The sequence below is a fragment of the Scardinius erythrophthalmus genome (assembly GCF_964197995.2).
Source record: "Scardinius erythrophthalmus genome assembly, chromosome: 23".
Lineage (NCBI taxonomy): Eukaryota > Metazoa > Chordata > Actinopteri > Cypriniformes > Leuciscidae > Scardinius > Scardinius erythrophthalmus.
The window spans coordinates 16,765,286-16,788,137 of record NC_138243.1 but is presented as its reverse complement, the minus strand read 5'-3'; the positions used below and the strand labels follow the sequence as shown (position 1 = coordinate 16,788,137).

The following is a 22,852-nucleotide window of genomic DNA, read 5'->3' as shown; positions in this document are numbered from 1 at the left end:
TTATTAGATATACACACCCTCACACATACACATGAATTTGATAGGACATTGTATATCAGGCTGGAGACACTGTCCCTATGTGCTTTCAAAAATACAGGTGCATCCACCTGCCATCTGTCATCTGAATGTTATGACTGGCATGTTACAAAGCGCACACCACTGGAGACATGCAATTATGGTGGGATTAGTTTGCATAACATTGAGCCATATTTGATACACTGACGTTTCTTGGCTTTTCACAAATGTTCATGTCAACATTGTATGACAGTGTACAGCTATAGTTTCTGTTTCACATAATGATGAGCAAAGATTAAAAATAGATGTTGTAGGGCCCTATAAAATCCGTTTTATTTTTTCCCAAATTCCGTTTTATTTTTTCCCAAATTCCGATTTTTCCGTTTTAATTTTTGCAAATTCCGTTTTTTCCATTTTAATTTTTGGGAATTCAGTTTTTTTTTTACCCTTTACTGTTATTTTAGTCGTAAAAAGAGTTTTTTAATGTTAATGATTAAAATGTACACAAATAAAATAGGAATGACCCTAAATTTATTGAGGTAACAAACAAAATTCTCATTTTAAGAGGTGTTAAATGTGGTTCGGTTTGTTTACATTAGTGAATGTATTAGGCTAACTAACATGAACCACGAGCAATACATTTGTTACTGTATTTATTAATCTTTGTTAATCTTAGTTAACCCTAACCCTGTATTTTTATTATGTTACTTCACACAGTGCATTAAGCTAACTAATGTTAACAAATACAACTTTTCATTTAAATAATGTAGGCTACTAAATGGTGAAATTAACATTAATAAAGATTAATAAATGCTGTAGAAGTGCAGTTTATTAATAGTTAATGTTAACTGATCTAGTTAACTAGAGTTTAATAAATGGAACCTTAAAAATATAGTGTTACCGATTCTGTTATACACCGAACCGATTCAGTGTTGGACAGATCAGTTAAAGGGGGGGTGAAATGCTCATTTTCTCTCAATCTCCTGTTAATCTTGAGTACCTATAGAGTAGTATTGCATCCTTCATATCTCCAAAAAGTCTTTAGTTTTATTATATTTATAAAAGAAAGATAGGCTGTACCGAGTCTTTCCGGAAAAAAACGAGCGGCTGGAGGCGTGCCGTGTGGGCGAAGCTAAAGGAGTGCTAACCGAGCTAACAACACACAGAGACATTTGAAGCAGTTTCTTACTCCCCGCCTGCGACCGCGAACCTTTATCATTGTGACTGCTCCATCCTTAAGCATTAGACGATCTGCAATCCGTCGATCTGGGCTTTGTTTATAAAACAATCATCGTCGAAATGCAGGGAACAAACAGTCTTGCACAAAAACAAACAGTCTCTGAAAAAACAAACTCCATCCACGGGTCCCTTAGCGGTGGGTTCTTTGAGAATCTGTGCAGGGTTGTCTTGCCCTGGCAACCAAAAACACACTTCTTTGGTGAGCCGAGCAGAGCGCTTTGATGAGGTACTGCTTTCGCTCTCTTCTCTCTCTGTCTGGTCTACGAGTGCACGCGCGCCCGCGGAGAAGTGCCCTTAGGACCCATATAAGGAAATTCCGCCCCAGCTGACGTCACGAAGACCCATACTCGAAAAAAACTTTCCGAAACTTGTGACAAACCGGAAGGACAATTTTTAGCACAGAAATACTCCTTCAAACGTACAATTTAATTTTTGAAACTTTGTCCATGTTTAGCATGGGAATCCAACTCTTTAACAGTGTAAAAAACTCAGTATGCATGAAATAGCATTTCTTACCCCCCTTTAATTCATTAAAGTGAATCGGTTCAAAGGAGTCATTAGTTCGCGAATCGGACGTATCATTAGCAGACTTGTACGCGTTGTGTGATTATCCCGGCAGTTTTAGGACATCGCACAAGATTTGTCAACACAGAAAACATTTCATCACTGGATAGGTTTTGTTTAGTTTATTGAAAGTGTTTTTTATGTCAGCTGAATGGGCGGAACGCTTTTCAGAGAAGAAGGCAAGATAAAAAAGTTTTTTTTTGCACAATTCACACCCAGCGGTAGCCTAATTCAGGAAAAAAATATCCGAATGCTCCACGTGAAACTTCGTTCTTCCGATCTTTTACCATTTGTGTCAATTCTCAATTGATTTAGATTAATAAGCGCGACTCGCGCGATGTAGTGAGAGAGAGCAAGACAATTTGAAGACGCACGCGCGATCGGGCCTCTCTCTCTCTGCTCGTTCTTTCAGTAATATGCGATTTTCCTCCGACATACGTTTTTCTCCCACACAAAAACAGAATTTTACTCCAAATATGTAAAATTCCGCGAAATTCCGCGTTCACACTAGATTCCGCGTTCACACTAGATTCCGCGTTAATTTGCCAAATTATAGGGCCCATAAGGAAACAAAATTTCTAAGGTTTGCTTTTTAAAACAACTCATTTTAATTTTCATTTGCCTCTATATTTAATTGTATTCCCTTTATTCAGAAAAGAAATATATGTAAATGTAAAAAAAAAAAAAACGTAGTATCTGTAAGTTTGGTAATACTTTACTTAAACGTACAGTATGGCATTTTTCGCCACTAGGGGTCGCTAACCTATTTACAATAACAAAGGCGTAGATTGATGACACAACATTTGCTAAGAATTATGGATCTTGACGTCAACGTCAAGCCGACCGATCTAATAATGTTTATGGATGTTTATGGATGAGTAAATACATTGATGCTTTTATCATGACTGTGATATAACGCAGTTCGGGATTGCTATCAGCAAGAGAGACAGCTATCAGCTCCAAACGCGACGTGAATCCCGCAGATATAAAAGAATACGGACATTTCATTCTACCGAACTACGTGCAGAATTACTACTCACAGGTCAGTTTATTAGACAAATGAAACTTGTGAGGTAACGCAGCGCTGTTTCACTTGGTCTAACATTACACCATCACACTAAACTGCATTTGAATGTGTTGAAATGTATGTGTTAGTTTGTCTGTATGAGACTAGCAGTAAGCTAGATCAACATTAGAATAACATACAGATCATATTCTGACATTTTATCATTGTTGAACTATAAAACATTGATTAGTTTTATGTAAATGTGCTCACCTGTTTAATAAAGTACATGTAGGAGCGGTCGAAGTCTCGGACGTGGAGCTCTCGTTTATATACTGTCTATGGGAGCTCTCGGCATCTCGAAAACACCGCGCTGATATTGATTCTCGTTTTAGTTCTCCTTTTTTATCCAAAGTCTGCTTGCCATGGTCCATAATGTTTGAATGAAACAACAACAGCGTGCAAATAGACATTGCGAACTACAAAGTTGTCCGCGTCAGTCGCTTTGGTTACTATCTGACGGCTCTGGTTCATAGCTCTGGTTGCCATGGCAGTACGAGCAGAAACCAGGGACAACGCGGATATGACGCCATTGGCGGCGACAAAACGGAAATAAAGAAACGGGACGTTTCTCGAATTAAATTACAAATTTCTCCTGGTTTGAAAGTTGTTGTAAACTTTCGGGATAATGTAAGTACACAACTAAAAAAAAATTATAACATAGATATAGTGATTTTTGCTATTTTTAAAGCAAAAAAGTTACATATTGTACCTTTAAAGCCTTTGCATTATAAACGTATTTATAATGTTTGTTATAATGCATTATAGCTTTTCATTGTAACCAAAGGCATAATGCATTATAATATTTGCAGATTCCTTGTAACATCTGAAATTTGTTGTTTGCCATGTGTTTAATGCATTATACTTTCTAAAGGTGTAATAATGAACAGATACGTATTGGAGTGTATTATAACTGTGGTTACAATTATTCATGAGACCATACAATGCATTATTACAATGCATAATTAATGCATTAATCAGAGCACTCACCACGCTCTCCCAGCTAATTATGTGCTTAAGACCTGTGTCTGTAGTCAAACATTTAAAAAAAGTTCTGCACTGTGCAATTTTTTTTATTATTAACTTCAATCAGGAGAAAAAAACTAAACAATTTGTCTGTCTGCCTCCCTCAGTGCATAATGAAAATACTTTTATAATGCATTATATATAAAGATTTTAAGTAAAGTGTTACCAAAAGTTTAATAAATAAATGATTTTTGTATATCACAGTGTTGACTGAGGAAATGTGCAGTGCTGATGGGAGTATTTCACAGGCCATGAGTGGAAATTAATCCTTTTAGATTTGGATCCACGTGGCCTCAGATGTATGTTCAGGACTGTGAAATGGCGCTGCTCTTTGACGGTCAGCAGAATTTCCCTAAAAGTCTGTACGGATATGGTGAATTCGGAGCTGGTTTGCATGCCTCTGTGCATCTATTTGAACACTCTGCAAAGTATTTGTCAATTAATTAACAAATAAAGTTGGCTGTAAATATTTGCATCAAAAATACTTACTGTTAATGAACCTCTTATAGATTGAGCTTGAAGTAACAGTGAATGAACTCGAGCGTTTAGGATGATCCCCATGAGAAAATCAAAGAGTTCGATCACAGTGGCGGAGAGAGCGGAGAATAGCTAATGTCTCTCGCTCTTTCTCTGCTAAAGCATTGGTATGCATGCTGACTCCTTATCCCTTTGTGTTTTCTTGTGTTTTGTCAGAAGGGATGTGTTTGAACAAGATTTCATGAATTTGAATGAGAGAGAAGGTTTTTTCTTCGATGATGCATTTGGCCTGTGTGTTTGCAGAAATCATTGTGATGTCTTTATAAGTAGTATGTGGAATAGCCTACATCAGTGACCGAAATGTTGAAAAGAAGGTCAGAGACAGAAAGACAAAGACTGTGTCCGAGATGATATTCAGCAGTGGCTTATGTGCAGGTTTGTGTATGTGTTTGTACGTGTGCATGCTTGCATTGGTTGTTGCACATTTGTGCATTAGAAGGTTTGCATGATCTTTTTGATTAGGCTAATCAAGAACTCTGTGTACATTACATTTATTCATATTATCCAAAGTGACTTACCAATGAGGAATATGATTCAAGCCTTTCATCTTACAAGCCACAGTATGCAGCAAATTGTTGAACGAAAGTAATATGACAGAAAGTATTGTATAAATTAAGTAATTTAAAGGTGCACTCAACAGCTTTTAATAAAAGTTTAAGCTAAAAGTTTTACATATAAAGAAAACAACTTTTTAAATTATATTTTACAAAGTATTCACATTTTTAACTACAGGACGACTTTAAAGGACTTTTTACAAGAAAATAAAATTTTTCAGTCTTTCTGCTCAACAGTTTCATGTTAAATTTAATTGCTACTTGCCATTTACATGTAAATCCATAAAATGTACAACAACAGCAACAACAACAAAAAAATGATATTATTGATCGTATTATGACCAATTCATTTTTTTTATTTTTTATTTGTGATCATTCAATCTTCCGGTGAAACACTTCTCTCTGGTCATTCGGATCTGCCTCCACTTAAAGGGATAGTTCACTTTGAAATTAAATTTTGATATGTTTTAGCTTACCTCAAGGGCATCCAAGATGTAGGTGTCTTTTTTTCCGCAGTAGTTTCAATTTTGATATTTTTAGGTCAAACCGTTCTTGTCTGTCAGTCGTATAATGCAGGTCTATGGTCACTGTCTCAAAGAGCATGCACAGAGTCCAAATTAAAACAATTCCCCATCGTCCAAATTAAACAATTCCCCATCGTAAGTACACATTGATGGCCTAAGACACGAAACGAGCGGTTTGTGTGAGAAAACGAACAGTATTTATATTGTTTTTACCTCTTATACACAGCCACGTCCAAGTGATCTGAGGGCGCGCGCGCATCCTGCTGTGTGACGTGTGCGCAGACTGGTGCATAGATACACTTCGTTTTCTCACACAAACCGCTCGTTTCGTGTCTTAGGCCATCAATGTGTACTTACGATGGGGAATTGTTTAATTTGGACGATGGGGAATTGTTTTAATTTGGACTCTGTGCATGCTCTTTGAGACCGTGACCATAGACCTGCATTATATGACTGACAGACAAGAACGGTTTGACCTAAAAATATCAAAATTGAAACTACTGCGGAAAAAAAGACACCTACATCTTGGATGCCCTTGAGGTAAGCTAAAACATACCAAAATTTAATTTCAAAGTGAACTATCCCTTTAATCAATAACCGATGGGTAGAACCAAGTTCTTGTCGGGTCTCTTCTATGTTGGATGTGTTTCACTACTCTTACTCTGTGGATAATTAGCTGCCTAATTATCTTAATCTTTGTGTGTATTATACCGGCACAATCCGTGACACCTGCCATGTTAAGATCACGAGTCGTGTCATGTAATTTACGTTAGTTTTTTCAGCCAGTGCTCTAAACAAAACAAGCAAATCAAGTGGAAAAATCAAATATCCAAATTGGCTGTTTTTACTAGAATGATGAAACAATCCATGGCACACGAAATGCCTCTGTGATCATCCAAAACACAGTGTGACAGCTAGCGGTCACAGTCAGTGCAATGCAGAATGAGACCGAGAAGGATCAAAAAGAGATAAACAGTTTAGCAGTTAGTAAACACACTTCATGCATCCAGGCCACTAGGTGTCCAATACAACCGTTATGATTAAATTGAACAAAAATATACTAACTTGAACTCCCCATGACTAATTATACTTGTCTGACTCAAATTTGAATAATTACAGTAAGTGGAGCAAAGGGAAACTCATCAACATTAAATATTGATTTTAATCATACTAACAGAACATTATATAAATCAGCTCAGTTCTACCCTCTGCCTTTGTGAAATATTTGCTTTTGTAAACTGCTGAATTTGGTTGTTCTTTTGCCAAAAAAAAAAACAATGCTGGATGAAAACACATCCATTCTGATCCATTCTTACTGTATCGTTGTGCAGAGTGTTCTGTCAGAATATGAGCAGCGTGGTTGAGGACAATGATATATAGTTAGAGCTGACAGATATGTAGCATTGAAAAGCCTCAACTAAACATCTCCCGGAATGATCCAGGGGAAAATGAAAAACAGTACCGGCTGAACGCACAGAACAAAGTTTGAGATCCTTCATGGCACTACAAGGTCAGATGCACTCAAAACAGTCACCAAACACTTATGCATGCACAATCATCTGCTTATTGTGCATCAAAAGACTCGGGCTGCATCCAAATATAAATACTTAATAAAGGCACTTAAACACCAGCAGCATTTCAGGGCTGCATTCAGACATAATCTCCTAAAGGCCTTTGAGGTGTTCATTTTGGTCAAATGTTAAAGGGGCTATATGTAGTTTTCAGCGGACTCTAGAGGTGATGTTTCAGATTGCAACCAATACGTTTACAAGCGAGTGCTCGTGCACATGCTCGAACTCATGAGCGAGCACTCTGGGTATCGGCCAGACTGAGACGCAACAGACATTTCGCGGTAAATCCGACCCAGAGCCTTCACATAGAAATAGGAATACTTGCTTTCAGAGGTAATAGCAAAACCCGCCAAGTGGATCATTTTAATGTGAGATTACAACCCCTTCACACACAGGCAATAAAAATAGGATTCATTTTAGTAGAAAAACTACATATAGCCCCTTTAACAAAAGTTGAGAAATCTTAGCAATTGACTATAATTGCACACATGCTCCATCAGGGTGTATATTACAGCTATTAGCTGAAAATCTCCTCTATTTTATGAATGAAAAGACTGATTTCCTTTGTCAACCAGTTCCTGAGGAAAATGAGAATGAATATATGTGCAAAAATGAGAAAGAGGCACAAAGGCTTTGTGAGCTAAAAGGCAAAAAGACAATGCATCCAGTAACACAGTCTGGGAATGGCGACAATTACCCATAATTCAGCTAATTTACATCAATTTAAATGTAAGAACTGCCTAACCTCTGCACCATTTTTGTTCATGTGTGCAGAATTTTAATGAAAAAAGAAAAAACTCTGAAGCAAATATTTCCACTCAAGGGTTCGTTGACAGTCAAATTAGGCCTTTACAAGTTTATTTTAGTCTTTCTGTACTTTGATATCTTTGGTATATCTTTGATATCTTTTCAGTCTTGATAAAGCAAATGATTGAAATACATACAATTATTAAAACATTAATTGATGAAATAGAAACTAAATCATTTCCAAATATTATTTTACACATATATATCTAGCCTAATATTAATATTATACATTTTTCACAGTATAAATTGGGTCTTTATACATTAACTTATAAAGCTGACTTTTTAAGCCAGCATGCACAGATAAATAATTAAAAATGAATACGACAATATTCCATAAAAAATAAGAACTGTCCATTTTGATTTTTGACTTTAAATTTAAGGTCTCTTGCATAGGCTATTTGGGGGTCAGTGGTAAAAGATTGAAAACATGATCTATAGCAGAAACTACTACTTTTAGTCCATACGTTTTGCCAACCACTGGAGTTTGTGTTGCCTGCTAAAACCTTACCAATTGCTTACCAACTCTGGGAGCCTTTGAACTGTCCGTTGATCAAAGCTAGAGAGAAGGCACTGCATACTGTGTATGTCACATTCTGGAAGGTAGGACATGTTCTACATTAAAGTATCATGAATTGCATTAATGAATTGTCCACTGTGAGAATACTTTGAGGAGGATGTGCTGTATACTGGCTGACAGACTATAGATTGAACTAGGGCAGTGATAAAATATCAATGAGAGTGCTGGCCTGATCCTGCTGTGACATATGGCACTGTGGGTCTGCAGCTGAATACTATTGGATAAAACAGCTAATAATCAGTAACGAAATTCACGATCGATTATTCGGGTCTGTATGGAGAGGCTTTGTCAGTAACACCACTTTAAAGTAGTGGGGGGAAAACACATTTGAAAAATGTAAGAAATACACCCTAATGAAAAATAAGTTTATTGAAGTATGCGATTAGTATACTTCTTTTAAACTAAAAAAAATGTAGTCTTATTTTTATGTACTTCTCAGAAATACACTTAAAATTGCACTTTTAACCATACTTGATTTATGCTGACAGAAAAAGTATATTTGGCCAATACTCAGTCTTTTGATCAAGATATACTTAAAAGTATAATGAAGTACTCTAAGTATATTCGGCTTGTAGTTTTGATTGAGTAGCCTATTAAATAATTTTTTCACATAGTTTTACATACTGTCTTATAAACTTACATTGTCTGAAAATATTGATTTATAAAAAAACAGATATACCTAACTGATTATCAGATTTTTTTGTGTAGGCTAGTCCACTCTTTCCCCACCATTTACTGAATTGTCCGGCTATCTATGTTTTCACCGTTATATGGTAGGGGGCGCTATTACACATCTTCTAGTACAGAATCTCCGGATCAAAACACAGGTGAAGAAGCAGATAGAAGATTGCTTATGTAAATGGAAAACATCGTGATCATCAAACATTAAACAGCATATAAACTGCATAACATTACCGAATGAAATGTCAACCCAGGGATAACGACTGTAAAGCTATGTGGGTGTTGATGAATTCGATCTACTCGAAAGTCTATCTAACATAAATCTGTGTTATGTTCTGAATCCGTTCTGGTTCAAAAAGGCGATTTTCTCAGCTTTTTGTTTAAAAAGTTGCTTTTTTTAAAGGAACACGCCAACTTTTTGGGACTTTAGCTTGTTCACTGTATACCCCAGAGTTAGATAAGTCCATATATACCCTTTTCATCTCCGTGCGTGTCGTAACTCTGTCTGACACACCCACCGCTAGCCTAGCTTAGCACAAAGACTGGATGTAAACGGCTCCAGCTAGCATACTGCTCCCAATAAGTGACAAAATAACGCCAACATTTTCCTATTTACATGTTGTGATTTGTATAGTCACAGCATGTACAAATAACAAGGTCACATGGGACACAGCCATCTTCTAACCGTATACATACTGGGAACTATATTGTCAGAAGGCGAAGCACTGCTACTTCTGCGGAGTGATTTACTCCAACTCTGAGCGAACTCTCTGCTCCTCACCACGGGGCTTCTCAGGTGCTGCAAGCTTAAAGGGTTAGTTCACCCAAAAATGAAAATTATGTCATTAATGACTCACCCTCATGTCGTTTCAAGCCCGTAAGACCTCCGTTCATCTTCGGAACACAGTTTAAGATATTTTAGATTTAGTCTGAGAGCTTTCTGTTCCTCCATTGAAAGTCAATGGACGGCATACTGTCCATTTCCAGAAAGGCAGTACAGACATCATCAAAGTAGTCCATGTGACATCAGTGGCTCAATCTTAAGTTTTCAAGCGACGAGAATACTTTTTGTGCGCAAAAAGTAAACAAAAATAACGACTTTATTCCACTATTCATTTCCTTCTCTCTGGGCCTCGAGTGAGTTCACGTAGTGTTTTTGCGTAGCGCGTCTATGTTGTATGTCACGCATCACACATGACCAGCGTCGGCCAATAGTGAGCCTACGTGTGACGTACAACATAGACGCGCTGCGCAAAAACACTACGTGAAATAGCTCGATGCCCAGAGAGAAGAAAATGAATAGTGGAATAAAGTCGTTATTTTTGTTTACTTTTTGCGCACAAAAAGTATTCTCGTCGCTTTATAAATTTAAGATTGAGCCACTGATGTCACATGGACTACTTTGATGATGTCTATATTGCCTTTCTGGACATGGACAGTATGCCGTCCATTGACTTTCAATGGAGGAACAGAAAGCTCTTGGACTAAATCTAAAATATCTTAAACTGTGTTCCGAAGATGAAGGTCTTACGGGCTTGGAACGACATGAGGGTGAGTCATTAATGACATAATTTTCATTTTTGGGTGAACTAACCCTTTAAGTTTGACAGTTGTATTCTTAATCTGTAACTCACATTACAAAGGCTAAATATCTGGACCTGTCTGCAGTGTGAAATGTTTTGTCTGGAAATTACAAATGCTGATGACCTACAGCCAATGAGAGAGCAAGATACAGGGCAAGGGAAAGTTCAGGGAAAGGAGTCAGACCAGAACATCAGCAAGCATGGCTTCTGCAAGCAACCATCCTCTCCTTCATATTTTTTTCCCCCTGCAAATCAGCGCACAGACAACTTGGATCGCAGGCTTCTTGCGGGCTATCATTTTGACAAGAAGAAATCCAGTCCTGTGTGAAAAGGACTTGTGTCTTGTGCGTGATCATGTTTATTTCCTTACTTCCTGTACTACTTCTCGTGGTGTTTGGTTTTTGTGACACGTAGTTTGTAGATCAGACATTGGCTGGGTCCATCACTTGCATGCTCTTTTGAGTGGGTACTTATTTTGAATAAGTACTTCGCGAACGCTTAAGAAAGCATGTTCTAAATAGTATGATTGTGTGTAGTATGAATGTAATTCAGACGTACTATATGCTGTCATTATCATGTGACCTACCAGAATCAGTTGAATCTCTTCACTGCCATTCATAAATCCTCTCCTGTGGCCTCATGGGATAGTAAAGTGTCCATCATACTTCAGAATCTCACCGGAAGTCATAGGTCATCCAGGTTTTTCTTTTATGAGTACTGTGAATTTGTATTACTTTAGATTACATTTATATTACATTACGTCATTTATATTATAGTACATACTTCTTATGTCACATAACATGTTTCACCTACTGTATAGTAGGGAAGTATGCGATTTCAGATGCTGTCATAGCGTATGCGATTCTTCCCTCTGTTGCCGATCCATCATGTAATGTCCACATTAAAATGAATAAATGGTACCCCAGACAGTCATGTAATGTGGGAAGAACAGTGATTTGACAACTTTGAAAATCGTGTAGTGTGTTCATTGGTAGCAAAGACTGGGTTTGTGCTTTTGTATTTCTTTAGTAAAATTCATAAATGAGTGATTTCAATTGTCCTTCTTCCAAACTGTCCAAACATATTTTTTTGTTTTATAGTGTAACGTTTATAAATTAACACTTTGTAATGAACATAATGTATAACAGACAATAAAATGTTTTTTCTTTTTTTCCGATTAATCATAAAAATATGCAAAGCTCTACTCCTAAGTACAAGCATATAGATCCAAAGCTTATAACTTTCTTTATAACTTATAATGTTTATTGCAAGGTCAAAATGCATTTAATGGCACAAACATGATAAAAAAAGAAATTAATTAAAGTTGCGTTCTCCAAGGTGAGCCGCAGAGGCTTTGGACATCCCTTGGGGACCATTTTCCAATGAATAGAAATAAAGCATTAAGCATGCTCAAGTAACCATCACTGTGCCTACGCACACATACACAAGTGTCTATATGCCACTCTGTCGGCTTTTTCATTCCACTCTAATCTAATGCTATGTCTTAAAGACACTGGAAATCTATTTGGTTCCAAATGGCTGACTCTTAATGTCTCAATCAAAGGAAATTTAGATTGATTTGGTGTTTCCAGGTAATAAAAGATCAATGAGGGATCAGACTTTTCAGTCAGCTGAAATATTCAGAGTAAATAAACATAGTAAAAACATAGATCCGAAACTTCGTAAAAAACTAACCGAGACTTGTTTGCTGCCAGACTCATTGTTATCAACTCTCCTTCATGTTAGTGCATCTGCCTCATCTAGAAAAGCCTCAGGCTTCATTTTCATCTCCGGCCTTCCAGTCGGACACAGTCTGACCATCTCCCTCTATATGAAAGCAATCAGTTTTTCACAGACGAAATCTCCTCTCCTTTCTCCCTGTGTGGAGTGCTCGGTCTGCGCTTTTTCCTCGAGGGACTATCTGAACATCAGACAGTGTTATCCACAGCAGGACTTTTTGGCTTTGCTCATTCCAACTCAGCTTTCAAAAAGCCAAAACAAGCCACTGAGACCGGGTTTGGTAGAAGCTCGTATCTGCACTCTGATGAGCTTCATCTCACACACATGAACATTTCCATTTAATTACTCTTATCTTCATTCACAGTCTTTTCATTAAAGAGCCAATCTGTCACTTTCACTGTTGGAGGTTGGCTGTTTATTGGTGAGTTAATGGCCCATTTTTTCCTGCTGAGACCTGTTTGCTGGCCGTCTATGAATAGAGCCCGATCTCAGGTGGATGTCCTCCATGCGGATCTCGCCGTTGCATTGTATTTGCATGTTGTGTAGTTTTAGTATCTCCAGCATTACAAGTAATGTGTCATGACAATGCTCTTGGTAACAGATGTTCATGCATAATTGTGGAGATACACTCCAATGCAAGTCTTGGCCACTTAGTCCAGACATTTACGCAATGTTGGCTTTGCACCCTACCAAGTTAAATAGATTCTTGATTGGCATATTCAGTAACAAAGTCTGATGTTTTGACCATGATTATTTGCTGATTAAGGTGTGAACAATTTGTTTTGATCTCGATGATTGTGCGATTTGCATATGATCATTGAGAAGAGATGATGTTGATTAACCTCATGCAATTGTGAGAATAAGCTTCACTGCCAGCAAGGAAAGTGATTTAAAAATGGCGTGTTAAAGGTCAAACGCAGTGTTTGCCAATTAGTCCAAATTTCTTAAGCAGCTAAATCTGCATGATTTGCCATTTTCAGATTTTTTAAATGTTATGGAATTTCTGAATGACCCGGTGTAACCTGTTTAGCGAATTATATCACATACTTGGTATTGACATTTAGATCAGACTTGGAATTATTCAAGAGCAGAAGTAAAACATCTATTGTACTCTGTTTTTTTATGAATTATTAAGATAATGCATTTGTCACTAATCACTATCTTTTATGTTCTTAATAATAATCAAAGAGCAACATTGACAAGAAAAGCTCACTGCTTTTGTAACTTTAATAAACCTCTACAGTTAGATATACTGAAAAACTCACACTCTTTGTTCCTTTGCTTGTAATTGATTTGTTTGTTCTTCATTTTATTACAGACTGTTTACTGATGTTATTTAATTGAAAAAAGTGTCCATCACTTAAGGGATGGTAATACAGAGCAGTCCAGCAAGACTTCTGCCTGGATCCTCAGTTTGCAATCCTAAATTGTCAACGTGTGCCAAGCGTCAATGTGGTCTGGATGGGAAAAAGATTATCTAGAACAGACTATGAACTTTGTCAGCTGTTTGAAAAAACCATTGACTATACCTGAGCCAAATTGTATATTCTTTACATGTGTCTTAGCATCGTTGTACCATTTCTTATTCATATAGATTTTTTTTTCACTAAATGTGAACTTTTTGTTTAAAGGCTCATCTTGGCAAGATAATGTAAAAATAGTGAAGGTATATCTTTGATAAGTGTAAACAGACAGGACAAAAATATGATTTGTCAAAATAAATGTGTGCATTAGCCTGTTTTAGACAACTTTTGCTGGGATGTGCTTGGATGGGTAATTTTTGGGAAGGTTAATTTTGTCTAAATGGGTATCTAACAGATGGTTTTAATTTAAATATAGATCTATCATGACTACTCTCTGACTGTTGGTAATGGATATGACAATGTTAATATGTTTGGTCTTGGCGGAATAGATCTGCTACACTGCTGCTGTTATTTCTGCTGCAGAGAAAGTACAGGACTTGCTACTGCTAATACATATATGACATGCTGCTGCTGTACAACGTAGCGTTCATTAATTACCTGTAGAAGGTCTATACAGGTGGAGCTGGGGAAGGTACTGGGTTTATAGAGCTGGTAAGTCCCGCCCATCTGTAAAACCCCAAGTGGACCTCTAGGTTGAAAAATCGTCAATGCAAGTGGATGGGAGAAAATAATATTTTTCATATCCCGTTTGAATTGTGCCATGAATGTGAACATATGTTGTCTGTGAATTTTTTATATAATTTTTCATGTTACGAGTTTGACAGTATATGGTATGATTCTTCGTCTAGCAGTTGTGGAAAAGACATAACGAGAAAGACTACATGTCGCCTATGTGACGTCACCCCATAAAGTTGACTTACCCGTGGTTTTCGCCAACCTCAACGATTTTGTCCTCTCCCTGAAAGAAGGAGGTGAAGTGCACCAAAGACACAGCCATGTTTAGCGGGATCTGTGAGCTAGTGTCCGTGTTCGAGTGGTGGTGACGTTTCAAACGCGTAGAAAGCAGCGAAGAGTTGTAGTCCACAAAGTGCTCTCACACAAAGTCTAACCGTATCAAACTTCTACACGCTAAATTGTAGCATTCTTCACACGAAAAGTTATATAAAAAATTCACAGACAACATATGTTCACATTCATGGCACAATTCAAACGGGACCAGAAAATAATTATTTTCTCCCATTCACTTGCATTGACGATTTTTCAACCTAGAGGTCCAGCGGGGTTAGCGGAAGGGGCGGGACTTACCAGCTCAATAAAAGCAAATGCTGACCAAGTATTTGAAGGTTGAGCTGCGAGCTTATTGGCTACTGATACAGCAGGAACCAATCAGCTGTGCCCTATAGAGAATGATGTTGCAAGCAGATTGAGTTAAGGACTTATCAGCCTACGTCATCCAGAGTTTCAAGAGCTGGACTTTATCACTAACTTGGATTTGATTTGTACTTAACATTAGCTTGGCACTATTGTTTATAAATTTTTAATTTAGTATGGACCTGAAATGTATCCATTTCCAGGGCACTGGTTTTATTTATTTTTTTATTTATTTATTTTTGTACGTTTAGCTAGACAGTGGTTTTTAAATGTGTTTTTAAGCAACTGTAACAAAAACTGGATTGTGTTTTTTTAGCAGGCCTATGCTTTAGAATAAACTTGAAATTGATTTATATTCAGCATTAGCTTGGCACTATTGTTTGTAACTGCTTTTGAATTAATGTGGAACTGGAATTAATCCATTACCTGGAGATTAATTTTAATTTTATTTGTAAATTTAACTAGGCTCTGTCACGGGGCGAGTGAGCGAGAGACGAGGATTCAAGTGCAGAGGAGATTTAATTAACAAACACAGACAAAAATACAGAAAACTCAGAACTCAGATAATAAACAGACAGGAACATCAAAGACAGGTAACTCGGACAACGAACCAGCACAAGACTACAAACACAAGGAGGCTAAATAGGGGAACAAACAAAGGAGGGTAACGAGACAGACAGGTGGGACAAATTAACCAATAATCACATAACAAGATGGGAGGGGCTAGACAATAGACAGGAGAGCACATGGCACAAAACAACAAACACCCATGTGCAGCACAAGACTGGACAGACATGTGACATTACCCCCTCCTTAAGGAGCGGCTACCAGACGCTCCACAAGACTCGGACGGGACGGGAGGGACAGACCAGGGCGGGACGGGAGGGACAGACCAGGGCGGGACGGGAGGGACAGACCAGGGCGGGACAAGGGGAATGGACAGTTCAGAAATCCAGGGCGGGACGGACAGTTCAGAAATCCAGGGCGGGACACAAAGTTCGGGAGTCCAGGGCGGGACACAAAGTTCGGGAGTCCAGGGCGGGACACAAAGTTCGGGAGTCCAGGGCGGGACACAAAGTTCGGGAGTCCAGGGCGGGACACAAAGTTCGGGAGTCCAGGGCGGAGACGACCCCTCGGGCGGCCAGGGCGGAGACGACCCCTCGGGCGGCCAGGGCGGAGACGACCCCTCGGGCGGCCAGGGCGGAGACGACCCCTCGGGCGGCCAGGGCGGAGACGACCCCTCGGGCGGCCAGGGCGGAGACGACCCCTCGGGCGGCCAGGGCGGAGACGACCCCTCGGGCGGCCAGGGCGGAGACGACCCCTCGGGCGGCCAGGGCGGAGACGACCCCTCGGGCGGCCAGGGCGGAGACGACCCCTCGGGCGGCCAGGGCGGAGACGACCCCTCGGGCGGCCAGGGCGGAGACGACCCCTCGGGCGGCCAGGGCGGAGACGACCCCTCGGGCGGCCAGGGCGGAGACGACCCCTCGGGCGGCCACGGCGGAGACGACCCCTCGGGCGGCCACGGCGGAGACGACCCCTCGGGCGGCCACGGCGGAGACGACCCCTCGGGCGGCCACGGCGGAGACGACCCCTCGGGCGGCCACGGCGGAGACGACCCCTCGGGCGGCCACGGCGGAGACGACCCCTCGGGCGGCCACGGCTCGGGCACTGGAACTGGCACCACCGTCTCGGGCACTGGAACTGGCACCACCGGCTCGGGCACTGGAACTGGCACCACCGGCTCGGGCACTGGAACTGGCACCACCGGCTCGGGCACTGGAACTGGCACCACCGGCTCGGGCACAGGAACTGGAACTGGCACCACCGGCTCGGGCACTGGAACTGGCACCACAGGCTCGGGCACTGGAACGGGCACCACAGGCTCGGGCACTGGAACGGGCACCACAGGCTCGGGCACTGGAACGGGCACCACAGGCTCGGGCACTGGAACGGGCACCACAGGCTCGGGCACTGGAACGGGCACCACAGGCTCGGGCACTGGAACGGGCACCACAGGCTCGGGCACTGGAACGGGCACCACAGGCTCGGGCACTGGAACTGGCACCACAGGCTCGGGCACTGGAACTGGCACCACAGGCTCAGGCACTGGAACTGGCACAGGCACTGGAACTGGCACCACAGGCTCAGGCACTGGAACTGGCACCACCGGCTCAGGCACTGGAACTGGCACCACAAGCTCCGGTTCAGGAACAGACAAAGACACAGACAAAGACAAAGACACAGACAAAGACACAGACAAAGACACAGACAAAGACACAGACAAAGACACAGACAAAGACACAGACAAAGACACAGACAAAGACAAAGACAAAGACACAGGAACAGACACAGGAACAGACACCACCAGCTCAGGAACAGGAACAGACACCACCGGCTCAGGAACAGGAACAGACACCACCGGCTCAGGAACAGGAACAGACACCACCGGCTCAGGAACAGGAACAGACACCACCGGCTCAGGAACAGACACCACCGGCTCAGGAACAGGAACAGACACCACCGGCTCAGGCTCAGGAACAGACACAGGCTCGACGGCGGCCATCTTGTCAGAGGACACAGGCTCGACAGGTGTGACGTGGACACTCTCGGCGGCGGCCATCTGGTCAGGGGACACAGGCTCGGCAGACGTGACGTGAACACTCGCGGCGGCGGCCATCTTGTCCGAAGACACAGGCTCGGCAGGCGTGACGTGAACAGGCTCGACGGCGGCCATCTTGTCCGAAGACACAGGCTCGGCAGGCGTGACGTGAACAGTCTCTGTAGCGGCCATCTTGTCCGAAGACACAGGCCCGGCAGACGTGACGTGAACAGACTCGGCGGCGGCCATCTTGTCCGAAGACACAGGCTCGGCAGGCACCACCGGAACTGGGACCACCGGAACAATTATGGAGGGAACCCTTCTCCTCCTCCTGTGTCTTGAGACCACCGGAATTGGGACCACCGGAACTGGGACCACCGGAACTGAGACCACCGGAATAGTCACAGAGGAGGTCTTCCTTCTCCTCCTCCGTCTCCGGACCACCGGACCACCTCCTCCGATCTGATCACCGTCTGACATGGTGCTCTCCTCCTCCAAAGTCCTCTGAACACATCTGGAGAAATATTCAAATAGGGAAATGGAATTTCCCTTCTCCTCCTCTGAAGAAAAAATCTCACTCCGCTGAATCCACATTTTGGCTGGTTCGTTCTGTCACGGGGCGATTGAGCGAGAGACGAGGATTCAAGTGCAGAGGAGATTTAATTAACAAACACAGACAAAAATACAGAAAACTCAGAACTCAGATAATAAACAGACAGGAACATCAAAGACAGGTAACTCGGACAACGAACCAGCACAAGACTACAAACACAAGGAGGCTAAATAGGGGAACAAACAAAGGAGGGTAACGAGACAGACAGGTGGGACAAATTAACCAATAATCACATAACAAGATGGGAGGGGCTAGACAATAGACAGGAGAGCACATGGCACAAAACAACAAACACCCATGTGCAGCACAAGACTGGACAGACATGTGACAGGCTCTGTTTTTTAAATGTGTTTTAAAATAACTTTAAATAACCTCTGCTTTGGCTTGTATTTAGCACTAGCACTATTAAAATTTAGATTTTAATGGGATTTAGCCTATGCGTTACCAGGGCATTCTTTAATTGTATTCATACATTGTACTATTTTTTAAATGTATTTTACTTTTAAAGTTCATATTTGGAAATCTACAGTACAAGTGAGATTAATCAGACTCCTTATTACTTACTTGTTGCTTAGCACTCTTTATTTTGGTTAAAGGGGGAATCTTTGAGACGCGGGAGAATGAACCCGTCAGTATGGATGAACTCGCCTTTAAATTTGCTGTTACAAGTATCAACCGAAACAGAACCTTGATGCCAAACACCACGTTGACCTACGACATCCAGAGAGTAAACCTCTTTGACAGCTTTGAAGCCTCCCGAAGGGGTATGACTTTTTTTGATTGATTTGATTTTGAATTTATTTTACTATTTTATTCTTTGACATTTGCTAAGTGGAATATATTAAATCAAATGTATACATGTATCGTTTTTTTATTGGTTTATAGTTTAGATTTATAATATTATATTTATTATATTTTATTGTTAATTCAATATATTATGTTATAATTATTTTAAATTGCTGGATACAGTTGAGAAGGTCAATACCTCTGATGAAGGACACGCCAAAATAACCATTTTAAGTTGCAAATGTGTAAAATTTGCTACTTTGTTAATTTTATGTATTTAATGTATCTGATACAACAAAAACATGGTATTTGTGACTCTAATACTTAAATATTGAAATTATACCATTTTCATGGAAATTGCCATTATAAGCTAATTTAATGATATCCCAGAACTGAAAAGGCCAGACTATTGCTTGTATTATGTACATGCTTTGTTCTGTTTTTTCCTCTTTTCTGTTTCTAATACACATTTTTTCATGTCAACTGTTTTCCTTTCCCTGTCTGTTCTCTGTCTCTCCATTTTTTCTTCTCTCAGTATGTGACCAGCTGGCCCTGGGGGTTGCGGCGGTCTTCGGCCCCTCTCACAGCTCCTCGGTCAGTGCCGTCCAATCCATTTGCAATGCTCTAGAGGTGCCACACATCCAGACACGCTGGAAACACCCATCTGTGGACAATAAAGACAATTTTTACATTAACCTCTACCCTGAGTACACCTCCATAAGCAGGGCTATCTTGGACATTGTTATTTTCTTCAAATGGAAGTCTGTTACTGTGGTTTATGAAGACAGCACAGGTGAGTGACAGTTAAGCTAGGTTTAAACTCGATGTGTCTGCACGAGCTGTGCGCGGCAAAAATTACGTCATTGCGGTGTGGGCGGTCGTGTGCGTTGGGTGTGCAAGACCCCATTTCGCTTAGCGGTGTGCATGGCTTTTTTTGTAACAGCGCGCGCAGCTCCGCATCCGAAGATGAAAGACTTGGAGCCGAATCTGGCCTAGCTCGAACTTTTCACCACACCGGCACCCAGTTTGCATGTCTAAATTAGTTGCTTACATTTAAAAAATGAGCATACAATAGCATAAAAAGTATTTTTAGTGAACATAAAGGTCCATGTTTAATAAAAATGATCACGAAACTTAATGAAATGTTTAGTGAAATTAGAAAATATGTAAGAGATCGTTAATTTAGTTAGCTATACACATTCTCATCCATATATTTTGTTTTATTGTCACGAGTAATCTCAGGGTTTAGGCCTACTGGGTTTTACACAATTCTTTTTGTAGTGTGGTATTGGTGGTGGTGTACTAAAATACATACATGTATAGCTTTCTTCTTCTCACCGCTGATTCCTGATGGTTTAGACTGAAGATAATTACTTGAGTCGCCCCCTGTCTTTCACAGAATAGTACAACGGTATAAACGCCTCGTCCGTTTGGGGAGGTGCGCGCGCAGTCTGCGGAGACTCGCGCTGCGGTGCCAGGCGAAAGTATAAACAAGGCTTTATGGTTTAGAAAGGGGAGACAAAGGGATATTTGAAGGGCAGCTCAATGTGCTTTTTGAGGTTTTGTGATCTTCAATGGGATCTTCACAGCTTTGTGCTTTAAAATGGGACACTGCAGGCCACAACATTTATACTGAAATTTTTCACTCTTTTTCTGCTGGAAAGAGTGACTGATGTCCACATATATTTACATTCTATTATATTTAAAACAAATGGGAATTCAAACTGAATTCAACAGTAACCTTAGCATTACTTATCACCATCATATGTTTTGAATGCTGGTTCCCAAGCACGGAATAATGGTATCCCCTTCGGGCCATGCTGGTCAAGTTTAGTTGGTGAACAAGTATAAACCAATATGAAACCAGCATAAACCAGTTTGCAAATGCCTTGTGGATTAAACGGGTCTTTTCAGCAGGGATCCCCTCATGAATTTTTGAGTTTTCTATTCTGTTAATGTTAGATATAGTATTTTTATATGCCGTTTTGTTTCCGACACTCGCTGTAAGCGGTAGACACATCACAACAGACTGAGCCATCTGACCAACCAGAACACAATAGGCTCTTGGATTGGTTGGTTTAGAGAGACCAAATCCTTGATCGAACTGAAAAAAAGGTGATGCTGCAATGCATGTAAACCTATTGCAGGAGACCTTTTAAACTTAATTAGGGACCTTTAAAATAGCATAATAGGGGCACTTTAAATTCCTGCATTGAAATGCACAGTAATGAAACATTTCATATGTGGCATTGGCAAGTTTAATGAATGATTTAATTTAGGCCTCGCCCTTGCCCTTATCAGTTTAATTTCCTTTTGACAGCATTATTTCAATACCATATTTCATTTTCTATATATTTTGACTTTTGTGACCTTTTCTAAACTAAATTGGTTTTGAAAACAGTGTAATATTGACTGAATATTGATCTCCTCCCACGTTGTTTTACTGCTGATTACAGACATGTATTTCATAGGCCTTGGCTCACGTGTCAGCAGACTGAAGAAAGAGGTGATAAAAAGTGTTGATTACTCACTCTGAAGATCACACTCAAGAATCAAACAATAACTGTAGATATGAAACACTTGAAATCAACATGACATTTAGGGTGACTGACAACATTTTTAATAAATTGCCAATATTGTGCATAATTTATCAAAAATGTATCATATAAACTTTTTCATCAAATCAAAATGTAATAACTTTCTCTGCCTCTGAGATGACTTCTGTTTTGATGTAATCAAAGACATGCAGATGGGGAAATACTAACCTATAAAAATATCATAGCACCAATATCACCACACAATCAAGTTACTCCTTACATTTAAATCCAACTAAATAGTTGCACATGCAACTGCAGCATAATGCATAAAATGCAAATTGCTATAATGCTATAGTTCACCAACACACTTCAAGTGTTCCCCTGATGGCATCAAACTAATCTGGAGAGCAAATCAAATGCAGACAAACTAGAAAAACAACCACAAGTAAATAAATAAATAAAAATGGAAAATTGCCCTGTAAACACTTCTATTTCTACAGCTTAAATGAACATGCTGACTCTGTAGCCAATGTCTTTGTAACAACTTGCTTGCACCAGATAGAAATTGTGTCAGATTGACCAGTTTCAAAATGATTAGTGTGTCTGATTCATAGCCAGTAACTTGGATCGAAATCATTAGGAGAGCTCAGGGAACAGATGCCAGCTCAAATTACCCTAGTATTTACACATCACACCATCTCAGCTGTAGTGTGATTTGTCTTAGAGTCCTGTGTGCCCATCCCATCTGTTTGAAAACACAAATTACACACAATTTTCTGTGTTTCTATACTTTGATAGCATGATTTATGATCTTATCATTGCTTGGAAGTACGCTATTAAATGGCCAAGACTAAATCAAGGCAAATAACTTGCCTGGAACTAAAAGGGGTTTAATACCTGTTTTTTTCTCTCTGTTTTTTTTTTAACTGAGCATCAAAGGAATTTTTGTTGCCCAAACCTGTTATTATGACCGACATATTTCTTTATCCATGTCACTGAATTTAGTTGCACAGCCTTTATAAGAAATTCATGTCCCTAATA

General features: G+C 40.2%; 1 protein-coding gene across 4 annotated transcripts in view; it reads left to right on the top strand.

Moving 5' to 3' along the window:
- The window catches only part of grik1a (glutamate receptor, ionotropic, kainate 1a), a 68,008-nt gene that overhangs the window by 4,996 nt on the left and 40,160 nt on the right, over positions 1 to 22,852 (top strand). For all 4 annotated transcript variants that reach the window (XM_081354282.1, XM_081354279.1, XM_081354280.1 and 1 more), the window contains exons 2-3: positions 19,085 to 19,252; positions 19,810 to 20,067. In XM_081354282.1, coding sequence (XP_081210408.1) covers positions 19,085 to 19,252; positions 19,810 to 20,067 — 426 coding nt within the window. The remainder of the gene's footprint in view (positions 1 to 19,084; positions 19,253 to 19,809; positions 20,068 to 22,852) is intronic.